The sequence below is a fragment of the Aplysia californica genome, unplaced genomic scaffold, assembly GCF_000002075.1.
Source record: "Aplysia californica isolate F4 #8 unplaced genomic scaffold, AplCal3.0 scaffold00186, whole genome shotgun sequence".
Taxonomy (NCBI): Eukaryota; Metazoa; Mollusca; class Gastropoda; order Aplysiida; family Aplysiidae; genus Aplysia; species Aplysia californica.
The window spans coordinates 881,054-904,356 of NW_004797456.1; the positions used below are offsets into that span (position 1 = coordinate 881,054).

The following is a 23,303-nucleotide window of genomic DNA, read 5'->3' on the forward strand; positions in this document are numbered from 1 at the left end:
TTATAAGTGCACAAGCAGTTAACTGAAGTCCTTTACAAATAGACTTGGGCCTTTGTGGAATGAGAGTTCAAAGGACAGTTATCCCTTAAATTGGGACTGGTATTTCATTGTTGCTCTTTAAAGGAAACACCTGGGAATTCTTCTTTTCAGCTCAAATTGTTACCAGAACTTTCATTCCAAGGAGAAGATAAAGAGAACAGCTCCGCCCGTAAAGCTAACGGAGATGACTGCATTGTTATCAGTGACGATGAGAATGGAGAGAAACAGGGAAGATCGAATGGTGCAAAGTCTCTGGATGTAAAAGAGGAGACGGCAGAAGGCAGCAATGACAGGGACTCTCCGCCAGTTTTAGAGAGTATGGATTCACTTCCTGACCAGCAGAAACAATCTCAGAATCCCACGTGGTCATTTATTGACACTCCAGAGCACTTGGATGCATTGATAGCCTGCTTGAACACGCGTGGTTTCCGAGAGTGTGCCCTGAGGAGTGCTTTGATGGAACTGAAGGCACTGTTGGTGCACTCCCTGCGGGACTGTCCCACAGACATGCTTAGTCTTCCAGAGGATGGAGGAGAGGAGAAAGCCAGGATCCAGGTAAGCAGAAATTTCTTGGGGATTTTGCCTGGGGCTGTAACTGTGTGTCGTTCTGCTTTCAAAATGATACGGACATTTTTGTTTTATGGATGTATAAATTGTTAGGTCTAGTAGAATTACTTTAAGTTTTAGGGAGCCTGAGTATGGGGAGGATTTTATGCAAGTTAACTTATATTGTTTCATTTTATGTGTGGTCCTTACTGATCTGTTTTTGTTTTTTAAACGGAGCGCCCCACCCCCAACCCCAGCAGTAGTTGAGGGCTTGATGTTGTCTACATGTGCAATAAGGGCACAGTTTGATTATTACTTATTATTGGATTTCTACTTCTTTTTGATCAACGCATTGATAAGATGCTGACTTACACTTTATCCCAATGATTTTGTGTTTCAGGCTTTAGCTCTGACTCGTGGCATCTCCAGCAAAAAGGCAGCTCAGGATGCCATGACAATGGAAAAGGCCGAAGTCACAATGGAAATCAATCTCAGGGATGCTATTTTGGATATGGAGGATCGAATCCATGTCGGGGCACTTGGCTCTCTCAAGGTAGGAAAAAATCCTATGAGTAAACTATTGAAACTGAGAGACTGGATCACTTCAGAAAATCATAAAAAGGTCATAATAATAGCCTCAACAGAAGAAATTTACTTTGGACATCTGTGGCAAAGACCTTTCTTCTACATGCGTGTACACTCACTCTTTGCATCTGTAAACTACTAGAGATAAGACTTAGACTCATGTCAGGGACCTAACAGGGCTCCCCTTTACGCACATTTGTGCGTATATTACCCCTTAAACCTGAAAATTACCCCCTTAAAGTTTTGGTGGTGCGTGAGCTTTACTCTTTAAAATTTCGTTTCGGGGGTTTGCATACGCTTTAAAACTCAGGTAGTGTGCGTCTTGCAATCATTTCCCCCCTTCTCTACCCCGAAGCCGAGTAAATGATAACTACACACCCACACACATAACTCCGCAGTCACCTTTTGTCTGGGACTCTGTGTCAGAAGCAGAAGACCTTGAATCTGCTCATCAGCTGCACGCAGTTCCCGGCAACACCGGCTTGCTTGAGCACAGAAGCTCCGCCTACATTGTGGTCGCTTGCATTATATTTGCCGGTGTCGTGCCTTGAATTTACCCTTGCCGTGAGATTTCCCCCATCCTTCTTTAACACACTAGATCTAGTAAACTTGAATTGTCCACCATCGAACAACTGGGATGGCTCTGAAGAATAAGGAATTAGACTCTAGTTTATTTTCCAAACCTGCCACTCATCACGATGTAATCGGGATATCCAGATTTTTTGCCCCAAATTTCCAAGCATGTCGATTTTCCCAATGTTGATTCCGTGTATTCGGATAAAAAAAATAATTTTTGGTTCCGTCTGTTGTGCCGGATTTTTTGTAAAATCTTACTCTGCCTTCTTTTCTGTCGTGGGAAGCACTCGTTAAACTTTTTGTCAGCAGAAACTCGAAGCACTATTTTCCTAAATGTCTATGTCGAATTTAGTTGTTGTGTTGGATCTTTGCACGCCAGTGTTGTTTCAAGAAACACATGTATAATGGAAGTAGTATTGGTTGGGAATTCCGACTTGGGACATTCTCAAGACCTAGGCCCTAAATCATAATCATTTTCGCTTTTATTTTTGTTTCAACTCAGAATTCTCCGATGATGGCCTGACTGATAGCTGTTTAGTTTAAATTACGACGCACAAATGATGAATATTATTCGTAGTTCGTAGTTCTGCTAGTATTACTTTCAAAACAAGCTTTATCCGAGTTCTGGTCAGCCGGGCTCGTCATCAAGACCCGTCAGTAAAACTCTTTCAATCGCGCTTTCGCACCACGTGACATGTCTCTGACCAAAGTGAGTTCCGCGTGTGTCGTGGACCGTCCGTTAATTTAAGTTCATGCACACCGGCTGAAGCGTCTTTCGGGACTTATCTGGCGGGGCGGGCGCGTGTAAAACACTTAAACTAGGACAGCTTGACGTGATACTTCAGGATAAAAAAAAAATAATGGTAAAACACACACAGGCACGGGTACGCACACGCACACACACACACATCCCTGGAAATTGTTTAAGTCAGTTTGGCAGTGACCTTGGTGATTTGTCGTTGATCCCGATCCCCCCCCATCCCACTGAGATCCTGACTTTTAGTTTTTTTAAAGTTTTAGTAGAGGTTTTACGGCGCTCACAACTGCATACGGTCATATGAGCGCCAAGGGGTGGGTGTCAACAGAGAAGTCCTTACAGGGAATCAGACTTACTCTGCTCTCCTCTCTAGCTTCAACAGCACAAAGTCTGCTTTGACTATCAAGGCACCCCGGAAATAGCGGGTCACCAGAGTGTGACAAACATACAAAAGAAGTAGAGGAAAATGACGATAATAAGGATTAGGAAAGAAAAGGCAGCACAGTTATGAGTATGACATTGTTAGATCAGTCCATTTACAATTCTACTGAGCACTAGAACGAGAAATGTCCCCCCTTTGGGAATGACCTAAAGACACTTCAGTCAGTGGCACCGCCCCAGGGGGTGATCCTGACTTTTAGATTTCATTGATTGGCAGGTCTGATTTTCTTTGTGCATTACAGTTGGAATTGACCCCTTTTGGTTTGTCAAATTTATTTTATTTTTGATTGGCTCAACCACCACCGCCCTTCCCCCCTCCAAATGGACACAACTCTAAGTGTAGTCAATACTACTCATTTATTTCTTGCTGTTACTAAGAAACCGTAAGTTAATAATAATAATAATAATAGATAGCATTTGTATAGCGCATATCCCCGCTCAACAGCAGGCTCTATGCGCTTTACACTATATTATTACCCCAGCAGACCATAGAACACTCTGAAACATTCTCAGCTTCCCGGGAAGCATACAGTGGAAGCAGCCGATTAAGCACTCAAACACTGACAAACTGACAAGATCTTTCGCTGTCTATAGCCGGGTACCCATTCCCACCGGGTGAAGTGAGGAAATTCGTGTAAAGTGCCTTTCCCAAGGACACAACGTCGGGCCCTTGACGGGATTCGAACCCACGACCTCACGGTTGCAATTAAAAAATTGTTAGCATTCAATCATAGTAATGGTCACTATAATATATGTGTGTCTTAGTTTAGTTTAGTACAGGGTTTTACGGCGCTCGCAACTGCATAAGGTCATATGAGCGCGCGAAACACAAGTTGATAGCATTCGCAACAGTTCACTGCACGGTTGGTCGACAGTTAGACTTTAAAATGCTAAAATACTAAAATTCAGTGTAAATATATTTGCGATTTAAAACAACTCTTATAAATTTTATAACAATAAAAATTTTGTGTCTGTGAATGTGCGTGCATGTGAGTTAAATGTTTACATGCAAAAATTCTTACTATAAAATTAGGAAATAATTGACTTTTACCCTTTAAGTTTCTAAAACAAGGGTTTAAATAACCCTTAAGATAGAAAACCAAAGGGTGAAAGAACCTCGTAAGTTGGTCTGAAAAGGGGAGCCCTGCCAAAGCAAGTGGTTGGTGAGCTCCAAGCTTCAGTTCGCTTCTTCTTACTTTTTTGTTTCAGTTAACCTTTTCCTGACGGATATGTATTCCCCATTTCTAGGAGATCTATTTTTAGATTCTCAAGGTACTTTTACAAAAAACAATAACTCTGACAAATATTTACCACATTGGAGAGTTGATCCCTCAAACTATAGGAAATTGCACAGACAACATGAGCATTAAACATATGTGGAAAAAAATGTGCATAGAAAGAATTATGAGAAGTGGAAAGGGGGGGAAAAAGTAATCAGTAAGAACACCACATGGAGTGGTGATGCGTAGGTAAGGGTACCTTACAGTTGACCTCTTAGAGTGGTGAGCTGGAGGGAAAGGGTCAATGTAGTCTTGCTCCTTGTCTGTTCTTACTGAAATTTGGCTGTTCATTATGCTTTCTCGCTGACCCCTTGTGTTATGTGACCTTTGTCGTGCTGACTCATTGTTAACTCTACTTTTCATAACAAAACCTGACAGTTTTCGAATGATTGCATGCTCCATACCTACGTCAACACAATAAGGATCATTTAACCATTACACCACAGACACCGCAGTAGGTGTTCTGACGCAGAGCAAAAACTAGGAAGGGAAGACGCGCATAGAGGCCACTAAGCGTCTAAGGGGTGGGCCGTCGGCTGAATTAGTCTGCACGTTAAACATGCTCAGCCAACCGCAGGGCCTTGTGATAGGCTGTGCCAAAAAATGTTGTGCTCTGTGTTACATATGTGTTTGTTTATGTTTTCATTTTAACCTCTGATTTAATTCATTTGATGTAATATTGTGATTGATGGTTATGGTTTGTGTAAGTGGAATTTTGACAATAGAATCTAGATAGATCTAGATCAATCATCTGGTCCGTTTCATTAAGCTTAATAATCTCATGAATTGGTTTCTCCTTTGATGTTCGGTTTGATGACGATATTGTGTTTTTCCATTCGGGATTTATTCAGTCAGTGACACTTTTATTTTTCATGGTCGTATCGATCTGTTTTGGTTTGTTCAGCCAGTGACACTTTTATTCAGTCATGGATGATGGAAACAGAGACATCAGTACCACTGCCAAAGCCTAAGAGCAAGAGTCAAAGGCAAAGACACCATGTGCAACATTGCTCAGGAATCAATTGTAAAAATAACAGATATGCAGATATGACCACCCTAATATGTCTTTTTTTAGGTTCTCTATGGATATAGATAGGAGTCGACTTTGGGTTATCAACTGCTATAATACTTTCATTTTAGGGGGACAGACCTTAAGAGATATATATAGATAATATCTAGAATCTAGATCTGCCCCGGTCCTCAAAGTGCTTATTCATTCTTTTATCTATATTATATATTGTTTATCTTTGTTTTAATGAGCACGCTCTAGGTGTAAAATCTAGATATCTATTTACAAATACGGTATTTGTTTACTTAGGAATGGTAAAAAGCACCTTGATCAGCTGATCGTGGATGCATAATTATAATACGCGAATACTAGGCTCGCTGACTGGCGTGCCTCGCGCAACTTGCATTCGACTTCACGAACTAACTCGGTCCGCGGACAAGGGAATAGAGAGGCAACGCTTCGTCTTATCTTCCTAGTTTTAGCTCAGAATCATGATATATTTATAATATATGCACTACAAGTCAAGAACAAAAGTACTTTGGAGATGCTGTAAGCAATGGTAATATTTCTATGTGGTGATCTTTGATTTTGCTATTTCTTCACCAGATCAAAGATCGAACAGCATGGAGAGAGGCTTTGCTAGACAGAACGTACGACAGTCAGACGAATGACCCAGCGTTTGCCCCCAGCAGCAGGCCACACTTAAATGGGTACATCCTTGTTAAGATACTCTGTGTGAAGATAGAACAGTTCTGTCAGAAGGGAATGGTATTTGTTTTAGATTAATGTAGAAGTGTTTTTGAATAGGACTTTTCTTTTGATACTACATAAAAACCCAAACAGTTCCAAATAATTAATTTAGTTTAGACTTTTCATTATTACATGCAGATTGTTTTTTTGGTTTTTTTACATCTGTAGTACTTTGACAGTGTTTGCTAACTTCCCAGGGATTACTAGTGAGAAGAAAAGGTTTTTAAAAATAACCATGGGAAAGATGTTCCCACAAAGAAAATTTTAATGTCTCGCTTTGTGTTCTGTTGGTATCTTTTCAGTGGAGAGGAGATGCCGTCCATTACCTCAGAGCCTGAGCCTGTGGCACGTGACTTGGCAAAGGCCCTTGTACAGATTGCGCGGGGAGTTGAACTTCGATTCTTGAGAGAACCGTTGAGTAAGTTACCTGTTGCCAGTGAAAGTTGCAAGCACAACTTTATCACAGATTGGTTCTTTTTATATCCTCCATTTTAAGATTTTCTCTCATTTATTATGTGGATCTCTTAAGATTTTCATGTTTTTTTGCTGCTGTCTTTCACTGTTCTTCATTATGTTTTGAAGAAGTGAAACGTGAAAAAGCTGAACTTGTGTCCTGCATTCATACTTGGCGTCGGTGGCCTAGTGGTTAGGCTCTCGGACTCGCAACTGTAAGGTTGTGGGTTCGAATCCCGCCAGGGACCCGACGTTGTGTCCTTGGGAAAGGCACTTTACACTAATTTTCCTCACTTCACCCAGGTGGGAATGGGTACCCGGCTATAGACACCGAAAGATCTTGTCAGTTTGTTAGTGTTTGAGCGCTTAATCAGCTGCTTGCACTGTGTGCTTCCCGAGAAGCTGAGAATGTTTCGGAGTGTTCTATGGTCTGCTGGGGTAATAATATAGTGTAAAGCGCTTAGAGCCTGCTGTTGAGCGGGGATATGCGCTATACAAATGCTATTTATTTATTATTATTACTTATAGCAGAAATCACTTTTAAAAAAGGGAGTGCTTATTTAGGCCACATATGGCCTAAATAAGGTAAGGGAGGGGGGGTTAGCTTATTTAGGCCACACATGCTCAAACTACCGGGGGGACACCCTTTTCAGGCGACTGAGTTCGTTCCACTTTCATAATGGTGCACCCTTCTCATTTAGTACAGTTTTGTCTCAGTGTACAACTTTTATATATCATAATGAATATTGTAAGAACAAAGCACGATACGCAAAATTTTGCTCAACCCCAATGGTTTGAATGAGGGCCAGATTTTTCCTTCATGGAGGGGCAAAATCTAGAGGCTACCATTTTGGCACATTTTGGTCAAGTGAAAAGGTCAAATCCTCCAAATGGACTTCCGGGTCAAATTTGGGGTATAAAAAGTGTGTACACAATGTGGCTGAGTCGAAGTTACACTATCTTTGCCTGGGTGGCACTCTCTCGTACTGTCTCGTAGTAGTACATCTCTCGTACTGTCTCGTAGTAGTACATGTAGATCTAGTAGTAGTAGTAGTAGTAGTAGCAAAGATCATGTAGAAATTCTTTGGTAGTAGATTCTATCTAGTAGGCATAGTTTAGTGAACGTGCACGCGGCAGGGCGAATCAGCCTCGATAAGCCCCGTAGACCTTTGTGATCGGCCACGAAGCCTCGTGTTTTGATGGGTCTAAACAACTTAGTGTTAATCGCACTGCCACATCCGACAGGCCTACATCTTTTTAAAAGCAAAAGAAAGGTCATCAAAATGGTTGAATTTGCGTGAAAATCGATTCGGTAGAACTGGAACTATTAAAATTTGCTTCTGAAAACAAGTTACAAGGCCATTTTTATAACTCGATGAAATAAAAACTACTGGCTGTGTTATTCTGTATAAGTTATGAAACTTCAGGACGTATTATTATTTTCCAACATCTTTTGACGCCTTAGCTGTAGAGGTTGAAGTTTTCACAACACTAATAGATCTAGTAATAGGGCTTTCCGTAAAAAAATGCATAGATCTACAAAAGCCGAACCACCGTATCGACCGGTCAGCGACCCGGGCACCCCGCTCTCCCCTGCACACTGTGATAACATGTTGCTTCGGTATAATTATTTAACTATTAATACGTGCGACTATGGCAATTGGGATGTACTGCCTGACAAAGCGATTCACAGTTTTGTTTTTATTTTACCATATATTTGACTTTATTAGTGCAGGTGATAGCTAGATCTAGATTCCCTGTCTAGAATCAGTAGTAGCAGGCCTATGCTAGAAGCAGCCAGAGAGCCTACAACTGCTAGATCTAGATCTAACTCATTGCTATGCCTTTGGGCTTTGAAATTGAAATAAAACGAATTGTACAGTTCTAGTTAATTTTAGATTCAACAACTATCTATCTGTATTTCCATAATAACAAATCTCACCATAACAATCACTTTTACTTTTATTAGAATAGTTACATCCAACTTTTTTTTCTAAAATCTGTTTTGCGCAAACTTAAGACTTTCTCTACTAATCTACTTGTAGAGCACAGAATTTACATTGTAAGCCTCTGCTCAGTCTTTTACTTTTAAGTATATATATAGGCTACATATAATAAAATACGTATAGATCTAGATCTATATAATCATTTTATGTTATTTTCTGGATATTTTTAAAACTCTTTTTTTTAACATGTCATAAAGTCAAATTGTGCCTTTTCTTTGATAAGAATAGCATTAGCAGTGGACTTTTTAGACAGTGAGTCTCTAGTTCAATGTTTAAAAAAAAATATGCTAATCAATGAAAATTGCAAATTGATAAAAGTATTGTCCTGTAGAGGATAGGTGGACTCCGGGGTCTGCATAGCGAAATACTAGGTTTTAGGGTGTGAACCCCGGAGTCACCGTAGTGAAATAAGGTTTGGTTTAAGTAAGGATTGGTGGACCCCGGGGTCAACGTAGTGATAAATAAGCAGATCATGTTTAAGGTGGACCCCGGGGCCCGGGGTCTATCTAGCGAAATACTAGGTTTTAGGACAGGTGGACCCCGGGGTCACCGTAGTGAAATAAGTAGATTTCTTTAAAGATCAGTGGACCCCGCGGTCACCGTAGTGAAATAAGTAGATTCTCTAGGTTTCTTTAAAGATCGGTTGACCCCGGGGTCATCGTAGTGAAATAAGTAGGTTTAATTTTTTAAAAATTAATGGACCCCGGAGTCACCATAGCCGCAGAAGAATAAGAAGGTTTAATTAAGGATTGGTGGAACCCCGGGACACCGTGATTAAACCTACTTATTTTACTATGGTGACCACATGGTCCACCTATTCTAAAACCTAACTAGTATTTCGTTAGGTAGACCCTGGGGTCCACCTTAAACCTACCTATTTCACTACGTTGACTCCAAGGTCCACCAATCCTTAAAATTAAACCTAGATCTACGTGTACTTATTTCACTACGTTGACCCCGGGGTCCACCAATCCTTATTAAACCTAGATCTACTTATAATTTCACTACGTTGACCACGGGCTCCGCCAGTCCTACTATAAAATAAACTGAGATCTACTTATTTCACTATGTTGACCCCAGGGTCCACCGATCCTTAGTTAAACCTAGATCTACTTATTTCACTACGCTGACTCCGGGGTTCACATCCTAAAACAGCATTTTGTTAGGTAGACCCCGGGGTCCACCTATCCTTTTGGGGCTAGATAGACCCCGTGGTCCGCCTATCCACTTCCTTGATAATAACTGAAAAACATGCCAGTTGTCATGAATAGTGAAGAAAAATGTGGAAAAAAAAGATAATGAGGTAGACTATAATTTGTCCAAAAAAATGCAAGTGCAAGTGAAGATCATAAGATAATTTTGTTATTTTCTGGTCATCTTTTCACGGTTTATAAAATGTTCCAGTGGGCCTACTACTAGATCTATGTCTCTGAAGAACATTTTACTTGACTTTATTAGCTTTTTTCAAATACTTGAAAGCATAGATATAATAGTTTCACTCAAATGTATGCACAATACCTTGAAAAAGAAAGATATAAGGTCATTGTTGAGAAAAGCGCTAAAAACAAGTTCAAATTTTTTAAAGAATGCCCATAATATTAGGAATCCGAAATTACTACCTTGATCTAGTTTGCTTACTCTTTAATAACCATGAGCTGTTAAGAAAAAAAGAGAATGATATAGGATTTGTCTAAATATGACCATTAGTATTAGCATTATAAAGATATTGCCCATTTTGTCCAATTAAATCCTTGCAGGTAAAATCACCATGTACTGCACCTCAATAAGCACAAAAAGAATATTTCTGTGACTTTGTATAAAGGTGTTTTGTAGTTGAGTTCTATGTAAAATTCTCAACAAAATAATGTTCATTTGGACCGTACAACTGAGATAGACACTCATGCACACAATAACATTCACATATTACACACATACACACCTACAAACACACTATTACATTTACTCTCTCTTTCTAGATCTCTCTCTCACCACAACCACACACAAAACAAACACATACTCACACACACACACAGACACACAACTCTTACCCTTGGTCCACTTATCATTTAGTATCATCCTCTATTTTGAAATAATCCCCCGCACTAAATAAAAAGATCAGTAGAATCTCGACCTTCCGAATCCATGGTTAGTTCAAGAAATCTACCATATGATGTGGCCTAAATAAGATAAGGGAGGGGAGTTTAGCTTATTTGGGCCTCAGTGTGGCCTAAATAAGGTAAGGGAGGGGGGTTTAGCTTATTTAGGCCACAGTGTGGCCTAAATAAGGTCACCCTTTAAAAAAAAGAATTTGAGTTATGTACATACCCAGATATAATGACAGAAATGTTGTGATGTTATTTCTGTATGATCTCTGCACTTGCCTAATGTCATGTATTTCTCAATTTTTCAGAGGAAGATGAGTCCAAGAAGAAGAAAGCAGCTTCAAAAGATAAAGAAAAGAAGAAGAAAGAAGACGAGGAGAGTTTTGAAGGTAGATCTCTTTGCTGCATTTAAAAGAGTGCAAGTTGATCGTACATTCTTTTGAGAGTTTTCTAGTCTCCACATATGTAAGGGCTTTCTGAAAAGTGATGTGCAAATTGAACAATTTTGTGTAAAACGTAAATTTTCATTTCTCTGATCCAGTGGCCACCTGAGTTGGAGCTTTTCAGCATAAACATGAATAAAACTTGCATATCTTAAAATAATATCTGTCACTTACTCCTTAACATACTGTAAAATCTCAGCATAAAGTACTTCCTTAGGATCCGAGATTTTGAACATCTTAGCCTATAAATGGTTGTTACTGGGGAGATTACAGAGTGTCAATTGGGACATTTTTCTTTGGACTGTCATCTCTCTGTTCCTTATGGCTATCTGGCATTTGCACAAAGATTTTGTTTGAAAATTGCTTGGAAATCGCAAAATATCTTAAGCTTCTGTTTTCATTGAAATTTTGATGTCTGATTCATGTGAATCTTTTTTACTTAGACCCAGTTTGTTTTTTGTTTTGTTTTTTGTGAGAGGGGTTTTTCTCTCGATGAAATCTTAGGAATAGACTCTAACCTGTGGGCTCTTTCTCTGAAATCTGCAAATTGTTAAACTAAAAGATCTATTTTTGTAACATCTTCCCAACTCCAAATTGTTGCCTCTACTTGTGGAGAGGATTTATATCCCCATCGTGTATCATCAGATTCTGAGGAAAATTCGAGTAGCTCCAAGAAGACAACGACTCTCTACGAGCGATGGGAAGAGTCCCTGCTGGGTGCCACCAGCCTCTCTCAGGTCTACCTGCACCTGGCCACTCTGGACAAGAGCATTATCTGGGCCAAGTCCACGTTGGAGACGCGCTGCAAACTGTGCAGGCGTAAAGGAGATGCTGAGAAGATGCTGTTGTGTGACGGCTGTGACCGGGGACACCACATGTACTGTCTGAAACCTCCAATGGAGGTGAGTGAGGAGAAAGACATTGGGAGTTTTATTGTTGTTGTTTTGTTTTTTTTGGTGTGTTTTTTTTTATTTAAGAGGGGGCTTGTTTTGGGCCACACATATTGAGAAATTATTGAAGCTTGCTTATATTATAGCTGCTTGAATGAAGATCAGGGGTACAATTTATTGCAAGTTCTGCTCTAGGCCAAACGTTCCAGTTGTTTTTTTTGTTTTTTTGGGGGTGGGACTTGCCAAAGTTTAAACATTTCTTCTGGGAAATTATTATGAATTGAATGCTCTGACCGTGGATCAGTTTTCAATTCTGGAGAAAGTTCAATTAAACATACATAGCTGTTGGCATGTTCATAAAGACTTGATAAAAGAATTTTATGACTTTTACAGAGGATATCACTGTTGCCTTTCTTGTCAAATTTTAAAGAAATGGAGTAGCCATAAAATAATATTGTTTCTGGGAACCAAATGTAGCAGGTACTGTTGGATGCATCCAAATCATGTCTATGTGCTACAAAAGTTACCTAAGCAGTGGGTCATAGTTTAAACGAAATCTTAACATTTTCCTTATTTAATGCCTTTTACAGCGTGGAGTCGTGATTTCAATAAATTGGAAATCTATTAGAGCATTTGTGCGACTTATGTAGTGGTAGAATGCCACATGGAATGTATGACAGAAAGTTTTATTTCAGCTCTTTATCATTGTAGTGCTTTGATGATATATTTGTTTCTCTTAGTTCTCAAGCTGTTCTTCTCAACACCTTTTCATTTTGCTTCCCAACTCGAGCAGAAGGTCCCAACTGGTGACTGGTTTTGTGCAGAGTGTCGGCCTAAACAAACGCCCCGCAGTCCCGTCAGGAAAGGAAGAAGAAAGACGTTCACAGAAGAGGAAGAAATTGTGGAGGAACCTCCAGAGGAAGAAGTGATGGAAGAAGATGAGGAAGAGGAAGAAGAACTGTGAGTTCTTCCTGATGTTGATTTATGGAGGCATAAATGGGTTATTTCATTGAGTTTCAGTTCAGGAAAAAAACGTGTTTTCCTATTCCTGTTTTGCTTTCTGCTTCATATGCCTATTACATATCATGCATGAGCCAAAGTGTTGGTTGTCAACCTTAATCTCTTACCATTCTCTAGATTCTTTTCCCTGGACCTTGCTGCCTGTTTCCAGATCACTGGTTTTCTTAATGGCTCTGTCCCTGTCCTACTGGGAAGGTTTATTTTGGCCATTCTATTATTTTCCTCTGTTCCCCTCTTTTGTTTGTTTGCTAAATTCCCTTTCCCCCATCCTCCTCACCAATTCTCTTTTTTCTTTACATGACCTGTGGAAAAGTAGAACCAAAATTTTCTATTTTCATATACACATGCTGCTCGTGGGTAGTTTTTTTTTTCCTTTTTTTTTTTTGTTGGATGTTCTTTGTGTGTTGATGTCTCTCTACATTTTTGTTAAGTTGTTCTATTTGACTCAAATTGACAAAAATACATTTTTCTCCCTGTATTTTCAAATCAGAGACGAAGAAGATGTCACGCTGGATGAGACAGTGGAAGATGAAACTGAGGAAGAGGAAGAAGAGCCAGATGTAGATAGTGATGATGACGAAGATGAGGATGATGTCGACATGGAATCTAATGAGAATCCGGAGGAGGACTTATGTACAGGATGCAAGACGGGAGGGACTCTGATCTGCTGCGACTGCTGTCCCCGGGCTTATCATTTACACTGTGCCAAGCCTGTCCTGAAAAAGGTGTGTGGATCATATTTATTGTGTTTGATGCTAAATGACCAATTTTAGACAACTCAAAAAGCAATTTAATTGTCTCTTTACAAGTGATATTTCATGAAATTGGGGGGAAGGGGGGCTCAGCACCTCAGTGTTGTTATATTGCTGTTGTTATGGTGTTTACCTTTCAACCTGGAGATCCAGAGTTCGATCCCCACCAGTGTCGGGGTTTATTTTCTCAAAATTTCTTTACTCCTGATCCTGGGGTACTCTAAGGTATTGAATAAACGAGGGATGTGGACAAATGGTCCAAAATTAATAAACGGGGGGGCACATTTAACCTCATACCCCTGTACTAGTAGGAACAAATCTGTTTTATTTCTCCTTCAGTGAATAAAAGAACAAGAGATCTTGAAATTTAATTGATTTTAACAAGCTACTGTAACAACTTTTCCCATTTAGGAACAAACCAGTATCATTAAAAAAAATATAAACCAATGTAAAAAAGTTTAACAAATGCACATAAAATGGAGGTAGCTATCCCGGTATTACAAAATGTTTGTTTTGTTATGCATACCAGATACAGTTTTTAAATGTCTTAGATGTGTGACAGACACAAATGATGTCTCTGATTTATTTTTTAGAGCTGTAAGTTATGAATTTGGAAGGGCTATCCAGTAATATTCAAGTTAACTCTTTCCGGACGGATCGCTGATATATCGGCGGGAGTCCACACCCTTTGCGGACGTATCACCGATATATCAGCTATGATAGGGTGCGTCAGTTTTGTTTCGTTTTAACACGATCCATCATTTGTAATTACTTTTTATTGCTATTAAAAAACTGGGAAAGGATTTAGGAAACGAAAATGTCTAGTTTCACTTTGTCAAAGCGTGGGTTTAGAGGAAAAGGAGTGAATTAGTTCTTCTGGTCTTGCATCAACAAAACGATGTAACCGGACTCAGTATAAATTTCATAACTAAAAAACAAAAATTGGAATATTGCTTTCAAATAAAAAGCTGCTCTTGGCCTGTGTATGATAAGTTAGCTATGCTGTTTTCCTTTCACATGTTTGGTGAATGTAATTTTTTCCGTCAAAATGTATTTTTCTCATCACCATCGCCATTTCTAACCTTTCTAATTCATACTTATGTTCAAAATTAATCCTTTTTTTATAATGGGATGTATTTCTCATTCAATTTCATTCAATTTGATATGGTATGTTATGTTTGGAGCGATGGTTATGCTTCTATGAAGTTATTTCGTACCCCACCTGCATAGCCAAAGCGAGCCACAGGTTAATCATGTCTAGACCCCCAAAAAACTACGTCCAGAAAGAGTTAACATGCTGAAAATTGGAAAAGAATTTTATGTGGGTTTACTTTATAAAAAAAGATTCGTTAGTGAATGGTATACTTTTATCAATTTTTTTTAAACCTCAAAAATGGGTGGTTGGCGGGTGCTCTGGTGTGGTTTGCTTCTTCTTTCCTATCAAACATCTATCGTCTTTATCTCCCCTCCTTTTTTTGTGTTTGTTACTCTCTTGTAACACCTCTAATCTTTGGCACTTATATGACTAGGCAGTTTAGTAAAAATTTCAAATTTGTCTGATATGCTTTGAAATACTTTCATCTGAAAGCTCTTGCCTTCATGATCATAAAACAGTTTAAAGTTTGTTGATATCTTTATTAGTTAAAAAGTTATGGCGATTTTTCATGCCTAAAATCCGGCCAATTTCAGGCCACTTTTAACACTGAGTTTTTGTGACACAAAAATGCAACTTTACAACACAAATGACCATTACTCAACACAAATGACCATTACTCAACACAAAATGCATATTTTTTAAAGTGTTGTGCATCAGTTTGTTGGGAATTTTACACAGAATGCACGCAACTACAAAACACCTCTTTACAAAGTCACAGAAATATTTTTTGGTACTTCTAGAGGTTCAGGGTGATAAAAAATCCCCCGTAAGGATAACCCGAAATGGACAAAATGGGCTATATCTTTGCTGCTAATGGTCATATTTAGACAAATCATACATCATTCTCTTTGTCGTTTTTCACTGTTCATAATTATTAAAGAGTTAAGCCAATTAAGTAATAATTTCCAATTTTTATGGCCATTCCTAAGATTTCAAAACGTATTTTTAGTGTTTCTCTAACCGTTAAACGGATTCCGTTAAAAAAAAACCCCCAACCTCTTAATGACCGCCATAAGTCAGCTCCCTATCCTTCTTTTACAAAGTATTGTAACATACATTTGTGTGAAGCTATATTTTAAAATTCATGCTTTCAAGTGCATAAAAGAACTTATAAATTCAAGAAAAATGCTCTTCGGAGACCTAGTTGTAGACCCACTGGAACATTTAATAAACTGCGGAAAGATGACGAGAAAATAACAAAGTCATTTTATGATCTTCACACAAGTTGCACTTGCACTTTTTTGGACAAATTATATTTATAGTCTACCTCATTCTATTATTTTTTCACACATGTTTCTTCACTATTCATTACATTTTGAGTTATTATCAGCTAGCAATTTTTATTGATGAGCATAATTTAAAAAAAATATTGAGTCAGACTCATTGGCCATAAATTATATTTTTTTAAATGGCACAATTTGATAATGTAAATGTAAAAATATCCAGAAAATAACAACATTAAATTATTAGGTACTAAAAGTGAAAGACTGAGCAGAGGCTTAGATAAACTCTGTTCTCTACTACTATACTACTAACAAGTAAGTTTGCGCAAAACTGATTTAAGAAAAAGGTTGTCTCATAAAAGCAATTGTTAAGATGAGATTTATTATTAACTCTGGAATATATAGCTACATGCTGAATCTAACATCAATTAGAACTGTGCAATTCAAGCTTTATTTCAATTCCAAAGCCCAAAGGCATAAATAGTTAGATATGGTGGCTTTTTGACTGTTTCTAGCCTACTACTGCTGAATTCTAGAAGGGAATCTAGATTTAGCTATCATTTGCACTATTCAAGAGCCAAATATGGTAAAATAAAAGCAAAACTGTGAATTCTTTTGTCAGTCCGTTCATAATTTCATAGCCGCACGTATTATTATTATCCGGAGAAACAAGTAAAGCGCGAATAAATGCGATGCCGGCGCAATACGTTATCACAGTGTGCAGGGGAGAGCAGGGGCGCCGGGTCGCTGACCGGCCGATTCGGCGTACCAGCTTTTTGTATGCATTCTTACGGGAAGCGCCGTAGCATTGTGCGAAGTTCAACATAAACAACTCGGGTGTCAAAAGAAACTAGAATGGATAATCTATAACTTCTGAAAGATTCATAAATATACAGCCAGTAGTTTTCATTTTATCGTGTTGTAAAAACTGCCTTGTTCTCAGATGCAAATATTTCCAGTTCCACTGAACCGATTTTCACGCGAAGACCGCCATTTTGAAGACCTTTCTTTTCTGTTTAAAAAGATGTATCGGGAGTGGTAGTGCAATTCGCAAAACGAAACAAAACTGTGAGTTGTTTAGACCCACCGTAGCGCGAGGCTTCACGGCCGGTCACAAAAATCTACGGGGCGTACCGCGGCCGATTCGCCCTGCCGCGAGCGCGTTCACTAAACTGCCTAATATGACCTTATTGTTTTGCAAGTGCCGTAAAACACTAAAAGTATTTTTAAAAACCTTAAAAGCAGAAGACAATCATATTTGTTCAGTCTTATTTTGTTAATGTTGTTCATATTGGTTGCATACCACATACATCCATTTCAAGCTTGTATGCTTTTGCTTATTGTTTACATACAAATAAGTTGATTGTCTTGTCCATTTACCCAGGTTCCTCGGGGGAAATGGATGTGTCAGGTGTGCATGGGCATTGAACGAAGTGGCAAGATTAAAATTGGAGCAGCAAAAACAAGCAAAGGCAGCGCCAAGGGCAAATCGAAAGAAAAGTCAAAAGGTAAGAGATTGCACAGATGTTTGAATGTAAATGAAGGGCAAGGGACATTAAAGCAGTCAGAAGTAGAAGGGAGAGTGGGGGTGCCTTGGAAATTGGGGACTAAATTGATGTCCAAGATACTGTTTTTTATTTCATTATTCGTCAATATTACTTCACCATTTGCAGTCAGTCCCACTTTATGTAATTTTATTTGTTATTACGTAGTGTGATGTTATAATTTATAGTGTTCCTGTTTGGTTTTGAAAAAGTTGACAAGCCTGAAGATGCACAATTCAAGACCCAACAAAGTGTCGAGAAGAGACATAAAATTATGCCTCCCATTGACTGAAGCTATCCAAGTTCAGTTGAGCTGAAAAAGCTTTCCCTTTCCTTTTTGAAGGTGTGGATTTAATTTCTTTATTCCATAAAGTCAAAGCAGAAAACTTGATGCTCATCTTCACCTACCCAGACATCATTGAGGAAAACAGAGGGGATCTGACCACCTGCAGGAACTGGCTGTAACTCCACTGACTATGGCATGAGGGCCAAGCTCCTACTTAAAGACTGAGGGACCTCCTCCCTACATTAGTTTTTGTAACTTCTAATTTCTTTGTAACTTAAGTTTTTGAAATTGTCATTATTCAACATATTGCGTGGGCAGAGAAGTAGAAAAAAAGTATTTGCAGTATGTGCATAGTTAACTTTGTTGCATTTTGCCAGAATTGGCTGAATTTTATGAAAGGAGAAAACTTATTTGCTTAATGAAATGTTATTTGTTGTTTTAGGCTCAACTAAAGACAAGTTAAAGCCAACAGGCAGCAACAAATCAACACCGAACAATTCTCGACCAGGCTCTCGGCGAGAAAGTCCACGAGACAGTCCTGTGCTGGGACGGTCCCGGAAACATCCGCCATCAGCCTTGGCTTTGGAAGAGGCAGGAAATTCCAAGCCCAAGAAGAAACGTGCAAGACTTTCGTACGACCCTGTGTCAGGTAAGGGAATGTGTTCTTACTTCTTTTGTGCCATAATTTATCAGCTCATTGTCATATGGTGTTAAAAAACAAAAGCCAATGATATAACCAGTGGCACAGAAAAAGTTTGTCTACTCTTTTGCTAGATTTCTTTTTGCCTTGATGAGGGCTACATGTTATAGGGGAAAATAATTTATCTCACTGTTTCCGATACACATGCTCATTTCATATATATGGAATTATAATAAAGTATACTTTTATCATGCTCCCCTGACTTAATTTATATCTTTTCCGCTAGTTTGGGATAGGTCATGTCTTGCCTTTTCAGATGCTTTCATCATCATACCCTGTAGTGTACTGGATAATGTACGCTTTGAAATTCCTATGAATACTCGTTCAGTTGTATAGATACTGGTAACATTATGATATTAACTCACTTCAGACGGTTCACACAACAGTTGCGTGACCCCCGCCGCGACGCTCGCGACGGGTCTCACATGCCTTGCGTGACCAACTTTGGAATTTTTTTTTCGCTCTACAAATCACACACGGATCGCGAGACCCGCCTCGTACCTTTGTTTGGCCAAGCCTGAGCTACTTAGACTTCGTTTCGTATCTCTGGGGCCGGTAGTTTTTAAGTTATTGAAGGTGAAGGACAGTGACCCCAACTGGGGTTGAACAGACCGGAACTCGCGCTTTGTTTTTTCTATACAGCTGATAGTAATCCGACAGTTGCGTCGAAGTAACGGTCGAAGAAGTCGCATGAACAAGAATCACATAATTTCGCCGTTTTCTATACTTCTGTACGTTTTACTAGTTCTAGTGTCTCAGAATATGATGTGTCTAATAGTTAGGATCCTGGATGTGTGCCCGAACACGGCCCGAGTCGTAGTTCTAGGGCTAGATCTAGCACTAGTACCGGTGTTGTTTTTCGCGCAACGAAATCACAACGTCGTGCCGTTCATCTGTCTCATGTAATTCAGTGTATGGGTCTGAATCAATGCACAGACCAGCTTTTATATTTTCACCAAACACTCGCACATGTATACAAATCAAACCAGAACACTTTGAACTTTTATTTTTGTTGATGTAGTGAATTTCATTCTACTTGTCACGTCTCTGGAAATTTTTCGGAAAATCAAATTCATGCCAATTTTTAAAAAATCATACAAATGAAAGTGTTAGACTTAGACAACTTTAGTTTTTTTTTTATTAGATTAAGCTTGAATGTTACTTTACTGTGTCAAAAAATAATTACAATACGGTAATTCTGAGAGTTGTGGTGATTTATTGAAATACCCCCCAAAACGCCAGTCTTCAACGCTTGTGACTGGTGAAAGGGCCCAGTTGCAAGTGAGTTAAACACTTGCCCCAACCCCATTTTAAGCTACTTGTTTGGGATTTTTTTAGCTTTGATGCCCAGGAAAGCTGGTACAAAAATGAGGAGGGGGATTCTTTAAGGGTTACAGAAATGTTTATTTTGCATTACATCAGAATACAATGTCCCTGTTTTGTTTGTTTTATAGATGGCAGCCCTATCATGCGTATGATGAAGCCCATCAACCCAAGCTCTAAGCGTGCCAACAGTCAACAGCAGCAGCTGAAGACGGCCGAGGAGCTGATCAATGAACTCATGAAGCATGAGGACGCTTGGCCCTTCCTCAAGCCCGTAGACAAAAAATTGGTGAGTCCTCTCATGAGGTTCACAAAAGATGCATATTCTCAGAATTTAGTTGGAGTTTAGGGTTCTTTATTTTGTCTCAGAATTCTTTAGAAATGATAAAGTAATTGTGATGTTTTATTTTCTGTTTGTCGTAGTGCTGTGTTCGAGTGCCTAGTATTGTGATTTTTCTTGTACAGTCTATATTGTCCAAGGCGGCTAACCATTGTCGAGGAGAAAAGTGTTTGTCTTAGACAGGTGGTCCTCTTGGTCAGTGATATTATAATAAAGAATAAAAATGCAAGGGGAAAAGTTGGTTTGACTTAATTTTTTTCTTCACATATTTGCACTTTTCTATGAGTAGATGCATTTTCTTTGGCTCTGTCAGATTTGTCCATGACAGCTCTATGGATCGTCATTGCAATGCAGTTGTGGGGGGAAGAAGGACACTATCTGTCAGTGTGTGATGGACTTTCTGTATTATATTTTAGGAGTATCCAAAAGTTTTGCTCAAAGCCTGACCTTTATTTTTCCTTGTTGTGTCATCAGGTGCCCGACTACTATGATGTCATTGAAGTCCCGATGGATTTTGGCACGATTAGGAACAAAATCCACGCGTTCACATACCAGAAGCCATCGGCGATGTTGGCGGACGTCCGCCTCATCTTTAGTAATTGTGTGGAGTATAACACGAGAAACAGTCCGGAGTACAAAGCTTACTATAGACTCTCCAAGTTCTTTGACAAGCGAGTGAAGGAGCTGTCGCTGTCTGAGGATGCTCCCACGCCGGTCAAGAATCCAAAAGGCAGGGTGTCTGTCTGACCAAATAAGAGATTTTAGGGACATTATGACATTACGTTACTATGGGTAATTGTGCTGTTTGAAACACTTCCATTTTTCTTCTCTCCTTGTATTAATTTTTATATATACTGGTAAGAGAGCACATTTTCAGCATTGAGTGTCTGGAGTGTTTCAGAACGGATTTGGGTGGTGTTAAGCTGAATTCAGAAGGATGCAGAAATCCTTTTGATAGGGGGCATCTAGGTCAATTGTAGTTTACACATAAATTACTTCCTGAAAGAGTTAAAACTACTTTTTTGTGTGTGGAGAATTCTAGAGGTCACAGAAGATGCAATGATCTCTAAGCACCCATTACAGTTATATTACCACCCACAATGGAAGTAATGCATTGTGTCATTCATTTTTCATCTCATGTATTGTGGCTGCCTCTTTGAAGAGGGGGCTTTGTTTCTTGTTAAATATCATTGCCAAGTTCATTACTCAAATGTTTCAGTCAGGTCATATGACTTTGTGTGAAAGTGTTCTGTGTGAGCGACACTTAACTCCAAATCAATGTCCACATCATTTTTCCATTTCTTGAGTGACATGAAATTAAGAACATTTTTGGATAGCAATGGTTTCAGAATCGTAGTTCAAACATGTGTACCAGTGGGATTTAAGTGATTGTACTACTAATTTTCTTGGTTGAATTACGAGAATATATTTGAGATGGATTTTACTGGCTAAAGTGGATTTTTTTTAAAAAGGTCTGATACACGTGTTACTTTTTGAGGTTGTTGATGCTTAGACACCATTCCGGATAACTTCTTTCATGATCGGTAATTGTTGGGAATTCTAAATTCTTAATTAGTAATTGTGTATTATGTGGGTTATGTCTAGTTTTTATTGGTGTTCGGTTTTTTTTTCTTCAGTCTATTTATTTTGTTGTTTTTTATTGAACTACTGGACAGGAATACTTGATGTTCGTTTTGAATTGGGCTTCGCTCTGGGGGTTTTGGGGGTCAGTAGGCCTGTGTGATAGACCAGACTCTGGAGTCAACATTGGTCAAGATAGCGAGGTGCACAGAAAGTGTGGCAGGCATGAAGTAAAGATTTGGGAGAAATTCCTAATGAACCATGTTCAGAAAAACTTTTATTAAAACATTTGATAGCCCCTATAATCTCAGAGGAGGAATAATTGTTTATGCATATCGTCTTTTTGATGAAAAAAATTTATTTCAATAAGCAGACACAATTAGAAAGAAAATTACGCACCAGCGTATTTTAATTTAAATAGCACCTTTTTGGAGGCATGCTCTAGCCATGAGGTCCTGAGTCGGATTAATTTTGATTACAAAACTATATATTTTTTGAAAAAACGCCCGATACCATTTGTGTGGCATCATGGTGAAATCAAGTGCTTGGAAAAAAATGAAATTGAAAAAATCAACATTTATCCACCTGTTGGTCAATATTTATCAAATTTTGGGGGTGTGGCTCAGCATTTTTAATATTCACTTAAAAACACATTTCTGTGTTGATTTTATTGAAACGGTTAGAGTCCAAAAATGTAAATTTGCAGTTTCTAAGGGCTGTTCAGCTTTGGAAGTTGCCAAACTTGGCTGTAGTTGTCTCGATAATTAATTTTACCTTTGACCCCAGGTGGACACCCCCCCCCCCCCCCCCCTCCACCTCCTTCCATTGCAAATATCTAGACTTCTATTCAAGATAGATATATGTAATTTTTTTATTTATCAAAAGCAAGATAAATGAAATATGCTTTAGTGTTACGGTATACCAATAACTAGGTACCGCAAACTGGCCGTGCGACCCCGTGGCGCACTGTCACGGAGACCAAAACCCATATTTTTACCCTCCTAAAACACCGTGTGAACATGCATACACACAGACACTTGATATATCAGAAGAAAGAGGAGCTTTTCCTCTTTTTAGTGGTATAATTTATTTGAATCAACGATTCTTTTGAAAGCAAAATCTTGCGGGATAAAAGACAACACTATCGAGGCTTTCACCGCAGCGACCGCGCGTTTCGTGTTTTGATTTTTAGAGTGACCTCGGTTGAACAGGAATGGGAGCGTATGGTATTAAATACTGGAATCTGATTCGTCGATATTTCAGGATGAGAAGACGCTCTTTCCGGTGATATATTTCTAAAGACTGTCCTTAAAGAATTGATCGAAGAGATTTGCGTGTGAAAAATTTCGGTGCTGTTTTTTTATGGAACCAGTAATCGGACTGACTACGGAAATATATTAGCAGAAAGCCCATTCATTCCTCTTCAAGATTAACACAGCCATTATACGGAAATAAACACCGGACGCTCCCCGTCGGCTCGCAAGCAGGGCACCATCTCCCC

The 23,303-nt window shown here is 39.0% G+C and overlaps 1 protein-coding gene across 1 annotated transcript in view; it reads left to right on the forward strand.

The window, feature by feature from the left end:
* Positions 1–22,358, forward strand: part of LOC101847111 (bromodomain adjacent to zinc finger domain protein 1A) — a 40,537-nt gene extending 18,179 nt beyond the window's left edge. The window contains exons 16-27 of the mRNA XM_035969818.1: positions 151–594; positions 986–1,138; positions 5,840–5,943; positions 6,286–6,401; positions 10,853–10,933; positions 11,633–11,889; positions 12,671–12,837; positions 13,388–13,622; positions 17,413–17,536; positions 18,301–18,507; positions 20,013–20,170; positions 20,696–22,358. Of these exons, the coding sequence (XP_035825711.1) occupies positions 151–594; positions 986–1,138; positions 5,840–5,943; positions 6,286–6,401; positions 10,853–10,933; positions 11,633–11,889; positions 12,671–12,837; positions 13,388–13,622; positions 17,413–17,536; positions 18,301–18,507; positions 20,013–20,170; positions 20,696–20,968 (2,319 nt within the window). The 3' untranslated portion in view covers positions 20,969–22,358. The remainder of the gene's footprint in view (positions 1–150; positions 595–985; positions 1,139–5,839; positions 5,944–6,285; positions 6,402–10,852; positions 10,934–11,632; positions 11,890–12,670; positions 12,838–13,387; positions 13,623–17,412; positions 17,537–18,300; positions 18,508–20,012; positions 20,171–20,695) is intronic.
* The last annotated feature ends 945 nt before the right edge of the window (positions 22,359–23,303 follow it).